General features: G+C 49.5%; 1 protein-coding gene across 1 annotated transcript in view; it reads left to right on the forward strand.

The window, feature by feature from the left end:
* The first annotated feature begins 1246 nt into the window (after positions 1–1246).
* LOC144373488 (mitotic spindle assembly checkpoint protein MAD1-like) overlaps positions 1247–18637 on the forward strand; it is a 36096-nt gene continuing 18705 nt past the window's right edge. Inside the window, exons 1-9 of the mRNA XM_078036531.1 lie at positions 1247–1324; positions 4225–4387; positions 7697–7837; positions 10267–10446; positions 13244–13368; positions 14076–14157; positions 16147–16277; positions 16387–16501; positions 18441–18502. Of these exons, the coding sequence (XP_077892657.1) occupies positions 4238–4387; positions 7697–7837; positions 10267–10446; positions 13244–13368; positions 14076–14157; positions 16147–16277; positions 16387–16501; positions 18441–18502 (986 nt within the window). The 5' untranslated portion in view covers positions 1247–1324; positions 4225–4237. The remainder of the gene's footprint in view (positions 1325–4224; positions 4388–7696; positions 7838–10266; positions 10447–13243; positions 13369–14075; positions 14158–16146; positions 16278–16386; positions 16502–18440; positions 18503–18637) is intronic.

Raw genomic sequence — 18637 nt, forward strand, 5'->3', positions numbered from 1 at the left:
CTCTGCTCTCTCTAACGGTCTTTCTGCACCCCAGACTCCAATCGCTGCTTTCTGTATCAGTCCTTCCATACCTCAGTTTCCAAGCTCTGCTCTCTGTAAGAGTCCTTCTGCAACTCAGTCTCCAACCTCTGCTCTCTGCAACAGTCCTTCTGCACCTCAGTCTCCAAACTCTGTACTCTGCAACATTACTTCTGCACCTCAGTCTCCAACATATACTCTCTGTATCAGTCTTTCTGCACCTGATTCTTCAACCTCTGCTCTCTGTAGAATCCTTCTCCAACCCAGTCTCTAACCTTTGCTTTCTGTAACCATACTTCTGCACCCCAGTCTCCAAACTCTGTTCTTTCCAAGGATCCTTCTACACCTCTCAAACCTCTGCTCTCTGCAAAGATTCTTCTGAACCACAGTCTCCAACCTCTGCTCTCTGCAACAGTCCTTCTGCACACCAGTCTCCAACATCTGCTCTCTGCAACACTCCTTAAGCAACTCAGTCTAAAAACTCTGCTCTCTGCAACGATCCTTCTGCACCTCAGTCTACTACCTCTGCTCTCTGTAATACACTTCTGACAACCAGTCTCCAAACTCTGCTCTCTATAAAAGTCCTTATGCAGAATAGTTTCCAAGTTCTGCTCTCTGTAACAGGAATTTTGCAACCCAGTCTCGAACCTCTGCTCTCTGTAACAGGTCTTCAGAACCCCAGTCTCCAACCTCTTCTCTCTGCAATGATTTTTCTCCACGCCAGTATCTAACCTCTGCTCTCTGTAACAGTCCTTCTGCACCTCAGTCTCCAAACTCTGCTCTCTGTAACAGTCCATCTGCACCTCAGTCTCTAAAATCTGCTCTCTGAAACGATCCTTCTGGACCCCAATCTCCAACTTCTGCTCTCTGCAACAGTCCTTCTGCACCACAGTCTCCAGACTCCGCTCTCTGTAAGATCCTTCTGAACTCCAGTTTCCAAACTCTGCTCTCTGTAACATTCCTTCTCCATCCCAGTCTCCAACGTTGGTACTCTGCAACAGTCCTGCTGCTCCCCAGTCTCCGAGATCTGCTCTGTGTAACAGTCCTTCTGTACCGCAGTCTCCAAACTCTGCTCTCCGTAATGGTCCTTCTACACCAGAATTTCCAACCTCTGCTTTTTGTAACAGTAGTGGGCGGCTCCGGGTGGGGACACGGAGCCCCAGGGGGTGAGGCGGGCAGACTCGGTTCTTTATGGCGGGCCTCCAGTCGGTCTCGCGAGAGCACCGGCTCATATCTCCGCTAAGTGGGCGCGGGCGGAGCGGAGGGAGATCCGAGCAGAGGCGGCAAGCGCGAGCAGGCGACTGAGGTGAGCGGTGGAGGGCTAGGCGCGGGGTCGCGGGCTCAGGATCCTGGGGGCTGGGCGGCGGGGCGGAGAGGGCCCTGGCCCGGGGCTGACCGCAGTCGGCGCGGGTGCTGCCCCCTACGTCCCAGCGGTCTGGAGACCCCACGTCCCTTTCGCACCGCTAGAGATTGGGGCGCATCCCTTGCTGTCCTAGCAGGGTCCGTCGTTCTGTTGGGGTCTGCGCGTAGCCCTGTTCTGGAGACCCCTGGTCTACCCTCGCCACCTGTCCCTGCCCCTGTCATGACGGGGTCTGTAAGCGCTTTGCCTGAGAGACCCCCGCCTGCACTCGCCCCCTAGCCGCTCTTAGTGATCTGGGCCAGTCAAGTTGCAGCTGTGGCTCCTCTGAGCATCCATTGGCAAGAGGCCCCTAGGGAGCTAGAGACTGCGCGTGGAGAGAAGTGGTGACTGCTGTCCCCCTGAGCCGCCCCAGCTGTCTGCACTGGCCAAGCAGGCATCTTGTTGGCTTCTGGAGGCACCGTGTGCCCAGAGTCCAGCTCTTTGGGGTAGTGACGGGGATAGTGTGTGTTTAGAGAAGGCAGGATTCACCAGGGGATCAGGGCAGTGAGTTTTCTTGGACACTTCTTACTTTTAGTTTTATTTTTTTGATATTGGAGATTGAACCTAAGAGCGCTTTACCACTAAGCTACATCCCCAGCCATTTTCATTTTTTGAGATAGGGTTTCGCTAAATTGCTGAGGGTCTTGTTAAGTTGCCTAGGCTGGCCTCTGCATTTGCAGTCCTCCAAATGATTGGGATTACAGGCTTGCACCACTTTGCCTGGATCTTGGTCACTTATTTAAATTTTTTCTGCCATTTCTCTTTTGAGGCGGGAAGGGTAGTATGCTCCTGACTCCCATATCAGGGGCTGTCCAGAGGTGTTGGGGGTTCCACCTTCAGGTGGCTGGAAGGTTTTGAGCCTCAGGTGTGTATGGTGTGGATGGAGCAGCCTGGTTCCAGGAAGTTGAAAATACAGTGTTCTTTTCATTTTAGTATATTAATGGGTCAATTCTCAGGGGATGGTGTTTGGAGAAGAGGATGGAAAGTGTGGCTCTGGTCTGAACTTGGAAAATAGATTTGGGCTTGGAGGGTAGAGCCTGTTTCCTGCCTGGGTTTACCAGGCTCACAGCACTGAAAGCGCAGATCGACTCCATTCTCAAGGTTCTTTTAAGTCAGAAACTCGGAGACAAGCTAAGTTATTGTTATTATTTTTTTTCTTCTGGAGACAGGGTCTTGCTTTGTTGTCCAGGCTGGCCTCAAACTTGAGATAGTCCTTCCTCAGTCTCCTAAGTAGCTAAGATTATGAGCACCCAATCAAAAAAAAATGTTTTTAAAGGGGTTTGTGTGTATTTTCATTCTGATACCAAAGGGAAATGAACTAGCACTGCCCCTTCCTAAGGGGAGAAATAGTATGTGCCTGTGGGGGGAGTTCAAGCCTCTTGGCCATAAATGTACGTGGGATGTTCCACACCTTTTGGCTGGTGGCAGCTGGCATGACATGTAGGAAGCACAGGTGTTGAGGAAGCAGTTCTGTACCTTTTTTTTTTTTTTTTTTTTTTGTGGTACTGGGGCTCATTACCACTGAGCCACTTCACCAGCCCTTTTTATTTTTTATTTTGAGACAGGGTCTTGATAAGTTGCTTAGGGCTTGCTAAGTTGCAGGGGCTGGCTTTGAACTTGTGATGTTCCTGCCTCAGCTTCCCCAGCCTCTGGGATTATAGGTGTGTGCCACCGCACCCAGCCGTTCTGTACTTTTTTTTTTTTTTTTTTTTTTTTAAAGATACCTCCTCTCCCAAGTTTACTGCAGCATTATTTATTGAGGATTTTCTTTTTAATATTTACTTTTTAGTTTTCGGCGGACACAACATCTTTGTTGGTATGTGGTGCTGAGGATTGAACCCGGGCCGCACGCATGCCAGGCGAGCGCGCTACCGCTTGAGCCACATCCCCAGCCCCTGTATCTTTTTTTAAATTATTTTTTCCACAATAGTTTTATTCTATTTATTTATTTTTATGTGGTGCTGAGGATCGAACCTAGGGCCTCACACATGGTAAGTAGGCGCTCTACCACTAAGCTACAACCCCAACCCCAGTCTTGTTCTGTACCTTTCCGAAGCTTCAGTTTCATCATCTGTAAAATTTCTAAGAAGACTGAATACACCAACTTGTTTTGAAGATTGAGCTGTTGTTTTCTAATGTATAAGCAGAGTGCTGGTCAAATGTGAGGTGACGGTTGCACAATCTACCATTTGGGTACATGTGGGATGCCTCCTCTCTGGGACTTGGTTGGAGGGAGTGATGGCACTTACTGCTGTTGCTGTTAATATGAAGTCACACTTGTGTTCCTGTGCCCACCATTGCCTTTATCATGCTGTTGCATGCTTTGTTTCTGATTTCCCATAGGCTACTGGGCTGCTAAGCATCTTCTCTAGAGAGCTGGCTGTCCATTTGTTTTGTTGGCCAGTATTCAAATAGTGACTTGGTGACTGTTTTTTTTCCCCCAGTTCTGAGCATTGAACTCATGGGCTTGTGCATGCGAGGCGAGCACTTTGCTACTGAACTATATCCCCAGCTCTTTTTATTTTGAGACAGGATCTCACTAAATTGCTGAGGCTGGCCTCAGACTTGTGATTCTCCAATCTCAACCTCTTGAGTCATTGAGATTACAGGTATGGCTACTGAGCCTGGGGTTTGCATGCTTTTATGCCTCTTTTCCTCTTGGTAAATTGGTGGCGTGTACTCTCTGTTTCCTTTGAAGAAAGTGGTTGTGGGCTCTGAGAAGGCATTAGGGCTGTCTAGAAGCATTGCTGATGGTGGCATCTGATGATCTGTGGAAAGGCTGACTCTGACTTTTTTTGTTCTCCCAGAAGGAAAGTGACCATGGAAGACCTGGGGGAGAACACCACTGTCTTGTCTACCCTGAGATCTCTGAACAACTTCATTTCTCAGCGAGTAGAGGGAGGATCCGGTCTGGATGTGTCTACCTGTGCCCCAGGTTCTTTGCAGATGCAGTACCAGCAGAGCATGCAGGTGAAAGGCTGGGTGGGGTCTCTGTTAAAGACACCTAGGCTCAGGTGGGGCCTGTTCAAGTTCTACACAATTGAGGTAGGTGAGTATTAGGTAGGCTTAGAGGCCAGTTGTGGTCTTCCAGATCTCATCCTGGGCATTTATCATTTGGGGTGCTAGTTGGAGACCAGGACCTGCCCTGAACTGTCATGGTTAAAGGCCTGCCTCATAAGCACCCCAAGAGTGGACATGTGCATAGCTGTGGGTTCATACTGATATATTCATGGATGCCAAAATGCCAGTCTATTCATTTAATTGAGGACAAAACCCAACTGCGTAGGAGCATGAGTGCCAGAATTATGAGCATACTGTCCCCTTGAAGATGTAACATAGAGAGGCTGTATTGTAAACACAGGCACCTGGTCGCCTAGTCAGCCTAGTGAGAAAGCCAGGGCAATAAGCGGAGGGACTGGATATTCTGTTTTAGCCTATAGGGGGAAATTTGCAGATCCTGTGATTTTTGCAGTTTTCTCTGATTCCAAGTTCTTGAGAATGCTCACTATGGATATAGTTGCAAAGGGTTCAGGTCTCCTGAAGGACTTCAGGCCCTAGAGAATCATGGGCTTAGTCCTATTCTGGGCTGGGACATCTGGGCCCCCAAGGAAAGAAGTGGTGTCTTGGCCTTGCCTGAGCCCTGTCACTGCACCATTGCTGTACCATCCTCCTCTCGGTCTTCTCTGCTTGTGTCTATCTTTCTCTTGTCCACTCTGCATGTGCTCTGGATTCTGTGACCCATGTCAACTGAACCAGGTAAGGCTCATGTACTGATTGGCACAAAGGATGGTGTTTGTGTGGTTTATTCAGTGATGGAATTACTGTTAGTTAGAGCACTGAGCTGCACACTGCTCTTTCTTGGGTCATTATTCTGAGATTAGACCTATTATACTTTTTGTGGTTTAAAAAAAAAAAATTGTGTAACCTGGGAATTGAACTCAGGGAGCACTCTCTCACTGAGCACATCTAGCCCCCTCCAGGCGCCGCCCCCCCCCGCCCCCCCCCCCCCGTTTTTTAAATTTTGAGACAAGGTCTCACTAAGTTAATGAGGCTGGCCTTGAACTTGGAGGTTCTCTTATCTCAACCTCCTGAGTCACTGGGATTATAGGTGTGTACCACCACTTTTATGAAGAGGCAGTGTTAATAGGTGGTTATTATCTTTGATTTCTGGCAAAATAAATTGGTAACTTTGGTCTTAAAAAATGCTATGATTTTAAAAAGTGGTATAATGTTATTGATGCAAATGTCTGGGAAATTTAGCTTGTCAAAATCCATGGGAAAATGTATGCCAGATATCGAGGCGCACGCCTGTAATCCCAGTGGCTCAGGAGGCTGAGATAGGAGGACCGTGAGTTCAAAGCCAGCTTCACGGTGGCAAGGTGCTTAGCAACTCAGTGAGATCCTGTCTCTAAATAAAATACAAAATAGGGCTGGAGATGTGGCTCAGTGCCTGAGTGCCTCTGAGTTCAATAATCCCTGATATAAAAAAAAAAAAAAAGGAAAATCATGGGATTTTTTAATCAGAATTGGACCTTGGAGGTCCCCATTGTTTACTGTTACAGACTTCCTCAGGTAAGGATCAGTGATCAGTCTGTACCCAAGTAAGGTAGGTAGGAATCATGATTACAGACCTGTCTGGGACCTGACTCTGGTCATGTCCTGCCCTGGATGCCAGGCATGGTTCTTTTTCTTCCTTTCAAGGCTCCCTGAGTTGTAGTGAGGGACCTGAGGACAATCTGGGGAATTTGGAGGCAAAGATAGATGGGGTGTCTTGTCTGCCAGGTGCCTGCCCCTCTTTTTAGCCCTTGTTTTAGTTGGGAGTGTTTAGTTGGGAGTGTATTAGAAAACTTCAGTGTTGTTTAAACACAAAGGAAAGTTTTAAGTTGTTCTTGACACATAGCCGGCGGGCAAGTATGGTGCCCTTGGTCCCTGTGTGGTGACATCCCTATAGACGAAGAGATTCTGGCTTTCTGAGACAGAGTTAAGAATGAGAAGGCTAGTGAGTATGAAGAATGAGCTTAGGAACCTCCAAATATCAACAGGTCAGAGTTACAATGAGGTGAAATGTAATAAGAATAAAGAAAGAACCCAGGTGGGAGGGCCAGGGGAGGAGCATTGCTTTAGCCAGGGCCCTCACCCTGTGGGCACTGTTGGCATGGGGCTGGGCACTTTTTTTTTGCAGAACTTTCCTGGGCACTGTCAGATGTTTAGCAACAATCCTGGGCTTCTGCCCTTGTGTATCGGTGGGCAGCAGCACTACTAATTCCATTCTGTAACAATCAGAAGTGTCTCCAGACAGTGCTAAGTGTCCCCTGGGGCAAGTTTGCCCCTGTAGGGGACCATGCTAGCCCAGTGGTTTACAGACTTTAATGTGTATGTGAGCCTCCTGAGAATGTGTCTAGAACTGATTCTGATTCAGCTCAAGGGTCTGTGTAGGTTAAATGTTTGGGAGGTTCCAGGCAGCAAGGCTTTGGTCCCAGTGAAAACAGTGACTCTGAGAGACTGTGGGCATGTCCTCTGGGGCCCTTTGAGGCTTGAATCACCTGCAAGTACTTATCTCTTGTGGGCCTACTTCTAAAGTAGCCCCCAAATGCTGGCCCCATCGTAGACTCTAACCTTCTGGTTACTCAATTGAATGCTAACTTGGTGTTGTTGCAGTGGGATTTCGAAGATCTAATTAATGTTGCCAATCAATCAGTGGACCTTAAGTTGGGGAGGTTCCCTGGGTTTCTGATCTAATCACATGAGCCCCTTAAAAAGATTGAGTCCAGATGTTAGAGTCAGAAGAGTTGGACTCAGTAGGGGAGGGAGTAGGGCATGTGGTGAGGGGGGTGGGCAGCTTCCAGGTACTGACAGATAGCTGAGAAGTGGATCTTGTCTTTCACTGGTGGGCTAGCTAGGGGTTCCTGCCAACTGCCTTAATTTTAGTCTTAAGAGACCTTTATCAGAGAACCCAGCCACATGTCTGCACTTCTGATCTACAGAGCCCACCGCCTGTTAATGAGTGGTGTTTTTAGCTGTCCAGTTTGTGGCAGTTTATTATACAGCTATAGAAAATGAACACACCTTCTTTCCTAGAACAAGCTCACCCAATGTCATCTTAAAATGTGTCTCCTTCTGATTCTCTTAATCTTTCCTTGCTTGTTGCCTCTCACCCACTTCCCACCTGGGGACCAAGACCTTGCTGGAGTGGCACTTGGGGTGCATTGAGCGGAGCAACTTGCCTTGTTTGACGTGGCTGCTGAGGATTTTCTTTATCTTTGGGTACGACCTTCTCAGTTGGAGGAAAGAGCAGAGCAGATCCGTTCGAAGTCCTACCTCATCCAGGTGGAGCGGGAGAAGATGCAGATGGAGCTGAGTCACAAGAGGGCTCGAGTGGAGCTGGAGCGGGCAGCCAACACCAGCGCCAGGAACTACGAGGTGGGTCCAGGTGGGCAGTGTTTGTCCAATCAGCCTCTGGGGACAATAGGCTGGATGCATGCTTACCAGGCTGTAAGAAGTCAGGAACCAGCCAGGGCCAACTGAGGCACTCTGCATGGGGATTGCCAGGTTGTTCCTCTGAGGATACCTATGGTGGGTCCATGTTAGCTGTGCTGGAGAAGGGTGGCTTGATATGGGGAGAGCCACAAAGTGGGAATTCTCTGGCTGTGTTTACTGCTCAGTGAGGCCACAGTGCCAACAAATCTGCTGGGTGTCTTGGTTTCCTCTGTTCTCTGGAGAAATTGGAATGCAGATCTGGCAGATCTACCAAGTGGTGCAGGGGTGACAGGCTTAGAACATTACTGAGTTGCTTGAATTGTCTCACCAGGGTGGTTGTAGGACCTCAGGAAAGTGCCCTACTCTCGCTGCTGTGCTTGCTCTTGGCTTCCCAGGACAGCAGGAAAGTGCAGCCTTGCAACTCCAGGAAGGCTCAGTCCAAGAACCTTCTGTCGGCATCGCTTTGATTAACAGTCCTTTGCCAGGTTTTCACTAAGTGCTGATCAGTTGTGAAAAGGCTGCCAAGATTCAGCCAATGCCACAGACCAGGGAATCTCTCAGGCCTTCCTTCCTTTCTTTTCTGGCCCCCACTTGCCGTGTATACATGTACTCACAGTTTCCTGTCCCTGTGTAGATCTCCTCCAGGGTGTAATGCAAATTGGACTGTTAGAGCCAGGAATGTAGATTCCTGCCTTGGTGTGCTGTCTGGGCTCATGAGCCAAGACTTTGAAGTGCCATTTGTTGAGTGGACAGACAATACCAGGGGCCCTTGGACTGTATGAATATGCAGTGCTAATGGAAATGGTCCTGGCTCTCAGGCAGAAGGATGGGCCCTGGAACTATTGGAGTTTCTCTGGGCAAAATGCCTTGAAGGTAGGGCCTGTGTGCCTGCCCTGGATCTCCAATGTCTGGCACATTTGGTGGTGCCTTGTGAGTACCTAAGAGCATTTGAGTGAGGAGTTGCAGCAGGGTCTGTTAAAGCTCAGGGGCACAGAGTGACAAACTTGGGAACTTGAGAAGCTTTTCATGACCACAGACATGCTGAGGGGCCCGGGAGCCATGGAAATTAGTCGTTTTCAGATTGTCCCTGGAGTCTTGGCTTCTACATTGTTTTTTCAGGGGCTGCCAGGTTGCTGGTAGGTGAGTGTGGAGGACAGGCACTCCTCTTCCTGAAAATGGTGGTAAGACCTAGGGTCTGAAAGCCTACCTGGGCTCCTCATCTGTGTTTGACTGGCAGAGCAGTAGTGATGTGTGGGAGGGCCCTGGGCTGACAGAGCAGTTTCTTTATTTTGGGGGGCTAGGATCAGGCCCATGTAGAACTCATGTGCTCTACCACTGAGCTATACCTCCAAGTCCCCTAATGGAAGATTCTTATTCTGTCTAGCAAAAGGGTCCCCTGGCTATTTTAGAGGCTGCACTTGAAGTTGCATCCCCTTGAGTCCCCTTGTGGTGGAGATTGGCCGTCTTTCCATAAAGCTTCAGCCCTATGTGTGTGCTTTTATTAAACCTATGTGTGTGCTTTTTGGGCTGGAATGTCCTAGGAAAGGGTGGCATAAGCGTTTACTCTGAGTAGGACCTGGGGGAAGTTCCTGGTGGTCCTAGGAGGGAGCTGGTGCTGGCAGCTTCCTGCTGAATCAGGCTGGTTGAGCTAGAAGGCAGGGTGCTGGGTGGGTGGCACTCACCATCTTTCTTCTTGGGATCTGATTCCTACTATCTGGTCCTTTTTCAGGGTCTGAAGGTGAACCCTTCAGGCCCTCATGAGTTGTCACAGTGGCATGTGTCCTAGTTCTATCCCTTCCTCACCAGCATAAGCAACATGGCCTCCCTGAGGGTAATGATATGTGGTATCTTTGAAGGGCCACGTGATCAGATACACTTGTGGCAGATCTAGCTCCCCTGTAAATGGTTCTGTTTGCAGGCTGACTTCCACCTGTCCCTGCTCCAGTCATTGGCTCGTTGGGAAGTGCAGACTCATTTTAATGATGGCCTGAGTGTAGTTCGACAAGATCTGCTGGTGCTGCAAAAGCTCAGCTTTTTTCCAAGGTCGATTCTGAATTTTACATTTTCCATGCTCCATCTCATCCCTGCTCATCACTGAGCAGTCAGTTTAATGAGTGTGTGGTGTCATCCATGCTGAGTGCCCTCCAAGGGCCCTGGTTTCTTTCAGTGGGAACTGTTATGCTACTGTGGCAGAAGCACTGGCACTGCCATCCCAGTCCCAGGTTTTCACCTGGTTTTGCTGGGGACTTGGCTGATGGTTCTGTCTGGCTATTCTGTGGGCCTGAATGGCCTAAGTCGGGTCTGGAGTGTCCTTGTCCTGATACTCCTTTGGGATTTCAACTCTCTCTGGCCATGATCTTCCTTCTCCATAGCGTGAGGTTGACCGCAACCAGGAGCTCCTGGCGCGTATTCGGCAGCTTCAGGAGCGGGAGGCTGAGGCCGAGGAGAAGATGCAAGAGCAACTGGAGCGCCATAAGCTGTGCAAACAGAGCCTGGACGCTGCCAGCCAGCAGTTGCAGGAAAAGGAGGATGGCCTGGCTACAGCCAGCGAGGTAAGCATGGGCCTGCATGCAGGCCCTGGGGTTTGCGTTCTTGCCTTCAGCCATTTTCCAAGGGAAAAGAACAAGTGACCTCCCAACTTCACCTAGTAGCAAAGAGGCATCCTTTAAACTATGCTCCTCACATGTGCACCTGTAGTTTTTGCATGGTCATAATCAGAGTAAATAAATTAATTTTCCATTCTGTGATTTTCAATTAGTAAGTGGAGCCCTTTTTTGTTCTTTGTAAATATGAATTTTAATGGTTGGCTAATCCATTTTTGTCCTTTTTCCAGTGTTTGGTTTCCTTGTGTTTGCCCCGATAGCTCCCTGACAGGCAGTTTTGTGCATGCACCCTGTTTATTTCTGTTATGTTTTGTTTGGACAGACCCGAGGAATAGGGTGGCAGACCCAGTCATAGCTCTGTGGTGGTTGTTGCTAGTTGCTGGGTTGTGTTGATAACCACCACGGAGTATCTAGTATTGCTGTAGCTTTCACTGTTCGTAGATGGTGGTATATTCTGGAAATACTTTTTTCTTTTTTTCCAGAAGATGTAAGTAGGTGCCTCTGGATTTGCATTTCTTTGATTATCAGCGAAGTCTTTTAGCATCTCTCAGCATCAGAGACTGCCTTTGAACCAGGATGTATATGAACTGTAGTCTCAGGGACAGCTATGTATGTTGTAGAGACAGCCTGAGCGTTAGTGCTGGTGGGTACTGGACTCCTCTGACCTTCCTTGTCCCTCTTCTGTGGTGTTCAAGATCACAGGTGCCGAGAGGAAACAGATGAGAACCGCCTGAGGAGGGGGGAAACACCATGTTGCATCATTGGTATTCTGTCTCCATGTGGCTTTCTCCACTTGATAGATCCTCAGGAGCGGGCTGTAGGTTATTTTTGCCTTGGCAGCACTGGGGAGCATGTTAAGGTTGTTCCCACATCTGTCTTCTGAAGTGAGTGTTGGCAGGAGAGGAGATGTGATCAGCTTCCAGAGAAGCTGGCTCCTGCTTCTGGAGAAGTGGGCTCTCTGTGGGCCCTGGGATCTGCGTTTTGGGCTGTGTCGCTGTTCTGTGGTCAAAGGGAGCTATACATACACTTCAGTGAAGGGTAGAAGAGGTGGTCCTGAGTGGGGCCATGTCCTCAGAGAAGCCCTCTCTCATCACTCAGTTCAAAGTCATAGGTCTTCCCCGTTGACTGCCATCTCCTATCACAGTGCCCCAGTTTATGTTACTTGCCACTCTGAAGTTCTCCGTTTTATCTGTTTACTTGCTGTTGGTCTGACTTTCCCCAGGATGTTTGTCCTCCATCAGGGCAGGCTGGCTCTGGTGTAGTGCTTAGTGCTCAGTGCATGTTTACTGAACTCAGCAGGCCATTGATGGATGTGTGTGTGTGTTTTTAAAATATATATATATATTTAAATATATATATTTAGTTGTTGATGGATCTTTATTTTATTTATATGTGATGCTAAGAATCAAACCCAGTGCCTCACACATGCTAGGCAAGCACTCTACAATGGAGCCACAACACCAGCCCAGTGGATGTGTTTTTAATATCTCCATTTCTTTTTTCTTTTTCTTTCTTTTTTTGGTATGGGGGTTTAACCTTAGGGCATCCCTAGCTCTTTTTATTTTTTATTTTGAGACTGGGTCTCACTTGTTTAGGGCCTTGCTAAATTGCTGAGGCTGGCCTTGAACTTTTGATCCTTCTGTCTCAGCTTCCTGAGTTGCTCTGATTATAGGCGTGAGCCACCATGCCTGGCACCTCTGTTGTTTTTTGAGTCCCACTGTGGTGCTCACTCTTGTGATAAAGTGAACCATACAGATTGTTGAGTATGAGGTGCCCCATGTGTGTCCCCTAGAGGGTCATGCTTTGAATAGCACCAGTGTGTTTCCCTGGGTCCTGGGTTGGGTACAGTTCTCAGGAAAAAGAAAGGAGTGCTGTGGCTTCTCTGCAGAGGATGCCACCTCGGGAGACCCCTTGCCCCCTACAGTTCTACCCAGTGTGACTTACTGTGGTGAGGTTGCTGGACCCACTGTCTTGCCCTCTGTGTGGGCTCCCTAGGGTGGAATTTAGGCTGTGTTAGTTTGCATGACAAGGAACAGGGCTGGTTTTTTGTGTTGGCTTGACCAGCATGCTCTTTCCCTCAGGAAGGGGTTGGTGGTGGATGAGGTGATGTCAGAGCAAAGAGTGGTGGTTCCTTCACATGCCTATTCTGTGGTGTCAGGTGGACTTGTCCCTCCTGGAAGCTGCTGGATGGGCCCTGCTGGTTTTGCTCTGGGACTGTCTCTTTCTGAGTACTGTAGCCAACCCAGCTGGTTCTAAACCACCTTGCTGGCCTGGGAGTGCTGCATCCTTACTGATGGTTGGAATTGTGGTGTGAGGATGGGTAGAGGAAGAATTCTGGGTTGAGAGCATAATGAGAGCCAAAGAGTGGAGGGAAGGCTAAGGTGGATGCATGGTGTAGGGACACTGTGGGCCTAGGATAAGGGGTATAGAGGCCACCAGGCCTGAGAGGCTAGGCCCATTCTGGCTAGTGGCAGCTTTGCTCTGGGAGTCCCAGGACTAGCTTTCCTCGAGGGCCTGGTTGTAACCCAGATCTGTCTGTCAGCTTGTGGGGACTATGACCCAGGGTTCTGGCCTGCAATACTTCTGAGAGTGTCTGTCTCATTTACCCAGGTGTAGGCTCCGCAGGGGTGGGCTCTGTTCCCACCCCATGGTAACAGGCAGGAAGTGATGGCTCTTCCTTTCACTGTAACTTGCCGGGAAGTTACGTTTGCATCCATGAGCCACCTGGAATCCCCTCTCCTTTCAGACCATCAATGTGTTAAAGGGTCGTGTCTCAGAGCTGCAATGGAGTTTGATGGACCAGGAGGTGCAGGTGAAGCGCTTGGAGTCTGAGAAGCAGGAGCTGAAGGAGCAGCTTGAACTGCAGCTCAGGTGAGGGAAAAGGAGCTTGGGGATGCGGGGCTTTGCCTCTGTGTCTGTGCCAGGCCCTGGATGCTTTTCTCACCGCAGGCTGCAGGAGGGACTGACACAAGGCCTCTGAAACTGGGATTCTGAGTGCTAGGATAGGGGGTGTTTTAAATGTTTTTGAGCCAGGATGAGGGCAGCAGCTCCTCCTTCTCAGGGTGGCACACCTTTTCAGAGCAGGCTTCCAGAGAAGATCTTATGCTGAGCTAGGTTTTGAAGAACATGCAAGACGTCCCTTGAGTTTGTGTGGGCTGTTGATGGGAAAGGACATTTTAGGTTTGGGGGACATGGTAAGCAAGATAGATGTGGGAAAATCTAGAGGATGGTGTGGTCAGGAGGCTTTGGGTTCTCTCCTGAGGAGTTGACCCTTCCCTTACCAGCTGTAATCTGAGTTTTTTGCTTCTTGGGGAAAGGGGTGATCAGGTCTGAGTGGGTCCTTTCTGTGGTTGCATCAGGTCTGGTGATCACTGGTGGAGGGTGAGCAGTGTGTGGAGAACTGTGGGGTGCTGTCAGTGGCCGATGTTCATCCACGGCAGCACCATCCAGATGAGAGCCACTGCAGGGGCTACTCCAGGACCTGGGTGTACCCTTGTAGTGGCCTTGTTTGTGCCAGGAGCTTAGGCTGAGAGTATTCTTAAGGTGTTCCTTCATGTCATGCACTCTTCTCTGAACAGGAAATGTCAGGAAGTTAATCAGAAAATTCAGGAACTTCAGGCTAGCCAAGAAGCAAGAACAGACCAAGAACAGAAGATTAAGGTGGGTTGCTCTGTGTCAACCTTGTGTGTGTCCTGCAGGCATCTCAGGGGTGGTCTTAGCCCTTCTGCCTCCCACTATTTGCAGGCCTTTCTGAGCTGAAGATGCCCTCAGTGGATGTTAGCCACTGTCCTATCTTCTAGGTACTGTGCTGGCTGCCAGGAGGCCAAGGTGAGTGAAATAACCATTTCTTTGTTTGTATGTGGTGCTGAGGATCGAACCCGGGTCGCACGCATACCAGGCGAGCGCGCTACCTCTTGAGCCACATCCCCAGCCCTGAAATAACCATTTCTGCTCCCAGGAAGCTTGTGTCCTAGTGAAGAAAGGCCCACTAGAAACACAAGGAAAAAGTGACATTGGAGATGGTACAAAGTAGACCTACAAAAGTTGAAACCCTGCCCATAGTCACATACTGGAGAGTCACTGAAATGGGTCCTCAAGCCAGGTCCATCTGATGGGAGCTCAGGCCACATGTTTCACTGTGGAGGGTGTTGCCAGAAAGATGATGCCTTGAGATCCCTTCCATGGCCTCTTGTTGCCTTTGGAGTAACAACCAGGCCCTTCAGGAGACCCGTGGCCATGGCTCCCTACAGCTTTCCACTGTGCCTGCTTGGGCAGGTTGTGCGCTTTGCTCCTGCTCTCCTTGGCTGCCAGCCTGCTTGGCACCCCCACTTGCCCCCCACAACTCACCTTCTTGGTTAGCTTCTCCTGAACCTTGTCCTTCCCTCTATGACCCTTAGCCCACCTCTCAGTCTTTGCTTGCCTGATTTGTATTCTGTGTCACTCTGCCTCTGCCTCTTGACTTAGCCCCTTACAGAGCTGGACTCTGTGACACTTATTATTATTTTTTTTTGTCGGTGTAGGAGGGATTGAACTCAGGCACTTGACCACTGAGCCACATCCCCTGCCCTATTTTGTATTTTATTTAGAGACAGGGTCTTACTGAGTTGCTTAGCACCTCACTAAATTGCTGAGGCTGGCTTTGAACTTGCAGTCATCCTGCCTTAGCCTCGTGAGCAGCTGGGATTATAGGCATGCACCGCTGTGCTTGGCTTTAGTGGCACTTATTGATAGACCAATTTGGATATTGTTTGTACTCAGCCTGTTTGGTGATTGTCACTAAATGCCAGTGTGCTTCTGTTGAGTCCTAAGGTGACAGACGTTGCAAAGAAGTCTGTTCTTGCAGTTGAAATGGACTCAGTTGCTGCAGGAGTGCTGCTGGTGCAGAAGTGACTTCATGTAATGAGAACGTTATGTCCTTGCTGAGTGTCTTTGGTCCAGGTGTGCCAGTGGTTCCTTCTGGATAAATAAGTCTGGGAGGAACCAGATGGATGGATGCATTTATGTGGTGTGGATGGATGCTGGCACAAATGGGCAGGGCTAGAGGTGGCTGAAGAGGACACAGCCAGAATCACATCAGGTGCAATCTCAGGAGGGATCTGGGGTTGGGGCCTAATCCAGGGAGATTGCCGAGGTTCTGGTACTGTTATAACTTAGCAGAGGAACTTTGTGGTTCCTATGAGTAGACTTTATTTTTTAGAAAAGTTTTAGGTTCACAGCCAAATGGAAGAGAATATAAGAGGATTTCCAGACCCCTTGTCTCCCACCATCATCTCCCCGCAGTTAGCACCCGCTTCAAAGTGGATCATTACCACAGTTGACTAAGCCGCATTGACTCCTCATCACCTACTCCACAGGCTACACTGGAGTTCACCCTTGGGGGCCACATTCTGAACAGATGCACCCTGACATGTGTCCCCCATTGTAGTGTCTTGCAGCCCTCCGAGCACCACTTGCTTTTCCTCCTCCCCCTGAGGACCACTGCTATCTCACTGCCCCATCCTTCTCTTCTCTCCAGAGTGTCCTGCAGGCAGAAGCCACCACATGTGCCTTTTCAGACTGGCTTCTCACTTAGCTGAGACTTGCGTTTCCTAGGTGTCCCCTGGCTGCTCACTCTTCTTTCCTTTCTTCCTCTCTGCCTGCCTCTGTCAGGACCTGGAGCAGAAACTGTGTCTGCAGGAGCAGGATGCTGCCATGGTGCGGAGCATGAAGTCTGAGCTGCTGCGGCTTCCCAGGATGGAGCGGGAGCTAAAGCGGCTGCGGGAAGACAATGCACACCTGCGGTGAGGAGCTGGGATGAGGCCCAGCTGCTTCCAGATGTGACTGGGGTTCATGGGGTGGGTTTGTCCCCTGTATATGTGGCTGTGGGAGTGACAGTTTCTGGCCTTGCAGGGAGATGAGGGAGACCAACGGGCTGCTCACAGAGGAGCTGGAGGGACTTCAGAGGAGGCTGGGCCGCCAGGAGAAGATGCAGGAAACTCTGGTTGACTTAGAACTGGAGAAGGAGGTAAGGGTTCAAGTGGGCAAGCCATGCCTATGGGACTGTCCTTAGCCCTCTCCAGAGGACTCTGGCCATTTCCATCTTGTGCAATAGCTGGTTACCTGTAATGTACTTATTGTCATGGCAGTGTGGTAGGAAGAACAATGGCCCTCAAGGGGTCCATGTCTTAATTCCAGAACCTATGAATGCATGTGACAAGGTTGAATCTGCTAATCAGCTGGCCTGCAGTGGGGGAGGATCCTGGTTGTCAGGTGGGCTGCATGGTCTAAGGAAGTAGGAGAGGAAGACCTGCCTGCCATTGCCAGCTGTGAGGGTAAAGGCAACAGGTGTGGGCAGCCCTAGAAGCTGGAAAAGACAATAGATGGATTCTCTTGGGAGCCCCTAGAAGGAATGCAGCTGGCCCACACATGAATTTTAGCTCAGTGAGAACTAAGTGGGATTTTAGGCTTAAGTATTGTAGGAAACTATGTTGAAACCACTGAGTTTATGCAGTTTAACTCAAGGCTATAGAGGACTGGCACAGAGGGTGTGCCAGCAAGGAAATGGCACACGGTGCCTACATGTGAGGACGTGATGGAGAGCCATGCTGGGTGTTTTCTTCTGATCTGTCATTGTAACTTACCAGTGACGCTGTGTGGGAAAATGCCATTGCTGTACAGTATTGGAAAGTCACCTTGTGGTTGGAGGAGGAAATGGAGGGTCAGTGTCCAGTGAGTTTGGACCAGAGCTAAGGATTCCTGGCTCCTGCCTGGAGTTTTTGTCCTTTTTACTGCTTCTCCTGAGTCACTCTGTTGCTGTTCTACCCTGGTTTGTCTGACATGCTCCACGCCACTGTTCCAACCATCTTAACCATCTTTGGCCGCCCTGAATTACACTGGCTACTTCCTGACCTGGGAGCACTCTTTGTCCTTTTTTGGAGCTTCAAGACAGCTCAGAGCCATTTGGGGCCACGGAGCCCTCTGAGCAGCTGCTGCGGCTGTTTGCCATCAGTGGGGCCTTCCAGGGCAGCTCCTCCTCAGAGGTAGCTTCTGTAGGAGTGTATTGGAAAGACAACTGTCAGCCAATTGCTCTTCTCTTTTTTCTCCGGACATAGTTATTTTTGAAATTGTTTTAAGATTTCGGGGTTTAGAATTACATTGCTTGTAGTTTGAAGTCCTGCTGTGGATGCTTGCTGGCTCTTTGACTCTGGGCCAGTTCCTTAACCTGTTTGTCTCTTCATCTGCAGAGTGAGGAATAGTGACAGTGTCTGCCTCATGTCAAGTGTTCAGAGCAGGGCCTGGTGCATAGTAACTTGACCAGCACTGGCTGTAGGAAAGTTAATAACCAAGCATGTGCTTGGTACATAGAGGAGATCTGGAAATACTCGAATGAATGGTTTGTAGTAGCACTCAGCTGGTTATGGGAGGAGGTGACAGGAGGTCAAATCCAAGTGGTTCTTCCTTCAATTGCTTCAATTCCAGAAGGGCAACTTTCTGGGCTTTGGGCCAGCATTGAACAGGCGCATTCTCTTGGGGCTTGCTGGTCCTAGTCTGCCATAGGATTGGGGAAAATTTGTCTGTTAGACTGAGTCCATCTGTCTGGGGCTTGGCATCCTGAGAGGTACTTGGGAGAGGGGAGAGGTGAGTCCTTAGGGTTCAGCTGCCCAGATCTGCACCCTGGGCATAAGAGACTGCAAAACCTTTGCACCCTCATGTTCCTTGTAGCTTGCTGGATTCACACTTGGATATACAGGTCCAGGAAGGAATGAGCTGTATGCCGCATAGCTTCAACAGCTGGGAATAATACCTGATTGCTTTGGTGCATCCTTGGAGCAGCCACACATCTGAGCTCAGAGATAAGGGGCAGATCCTTCCCTAAGATTGGGGGCTTAGTGTCTGTGTCATAGTGTTTTTGTGCCAGTTGTCTGACACATGGTGATAGGAGACCTGCCTATACTGTTTTTCAGAGGCTGCTGGCGAAGCTGCAAAGCTGGGAGAATCTGGACCACACCATGGGCTTAGACCTCAGGTAGGTGGGCGCTGTCCCCCATCCCTACCTCTCTGGGTAGTTGGCTTCTGTATTGACAAGGCAGCCCTGCCTCTTTGTTCAGAGTCCTTTCCAAATAGGGGTAGGAGCTTTGGACTCACCCTGCCTGTGTTTAGT

The sequence above is a fragment of the Ictidomys tridecemlineatus genome, unplaced genomic scaffold (assembly GCF_052094955.1).
Source record: "Ictidomys tridecemlineatus isolate mIctTri1 unplaced genomic scaffold, mIctTri1.hap1 Scaffold_4136, whole genome shotgun sequence".
NCBI lineage: Eukaryota > Metazoa > Chordata > Mammalia > Rodentia > Sciuridae > Ictidomys > Ictidomys tridecemlineatus.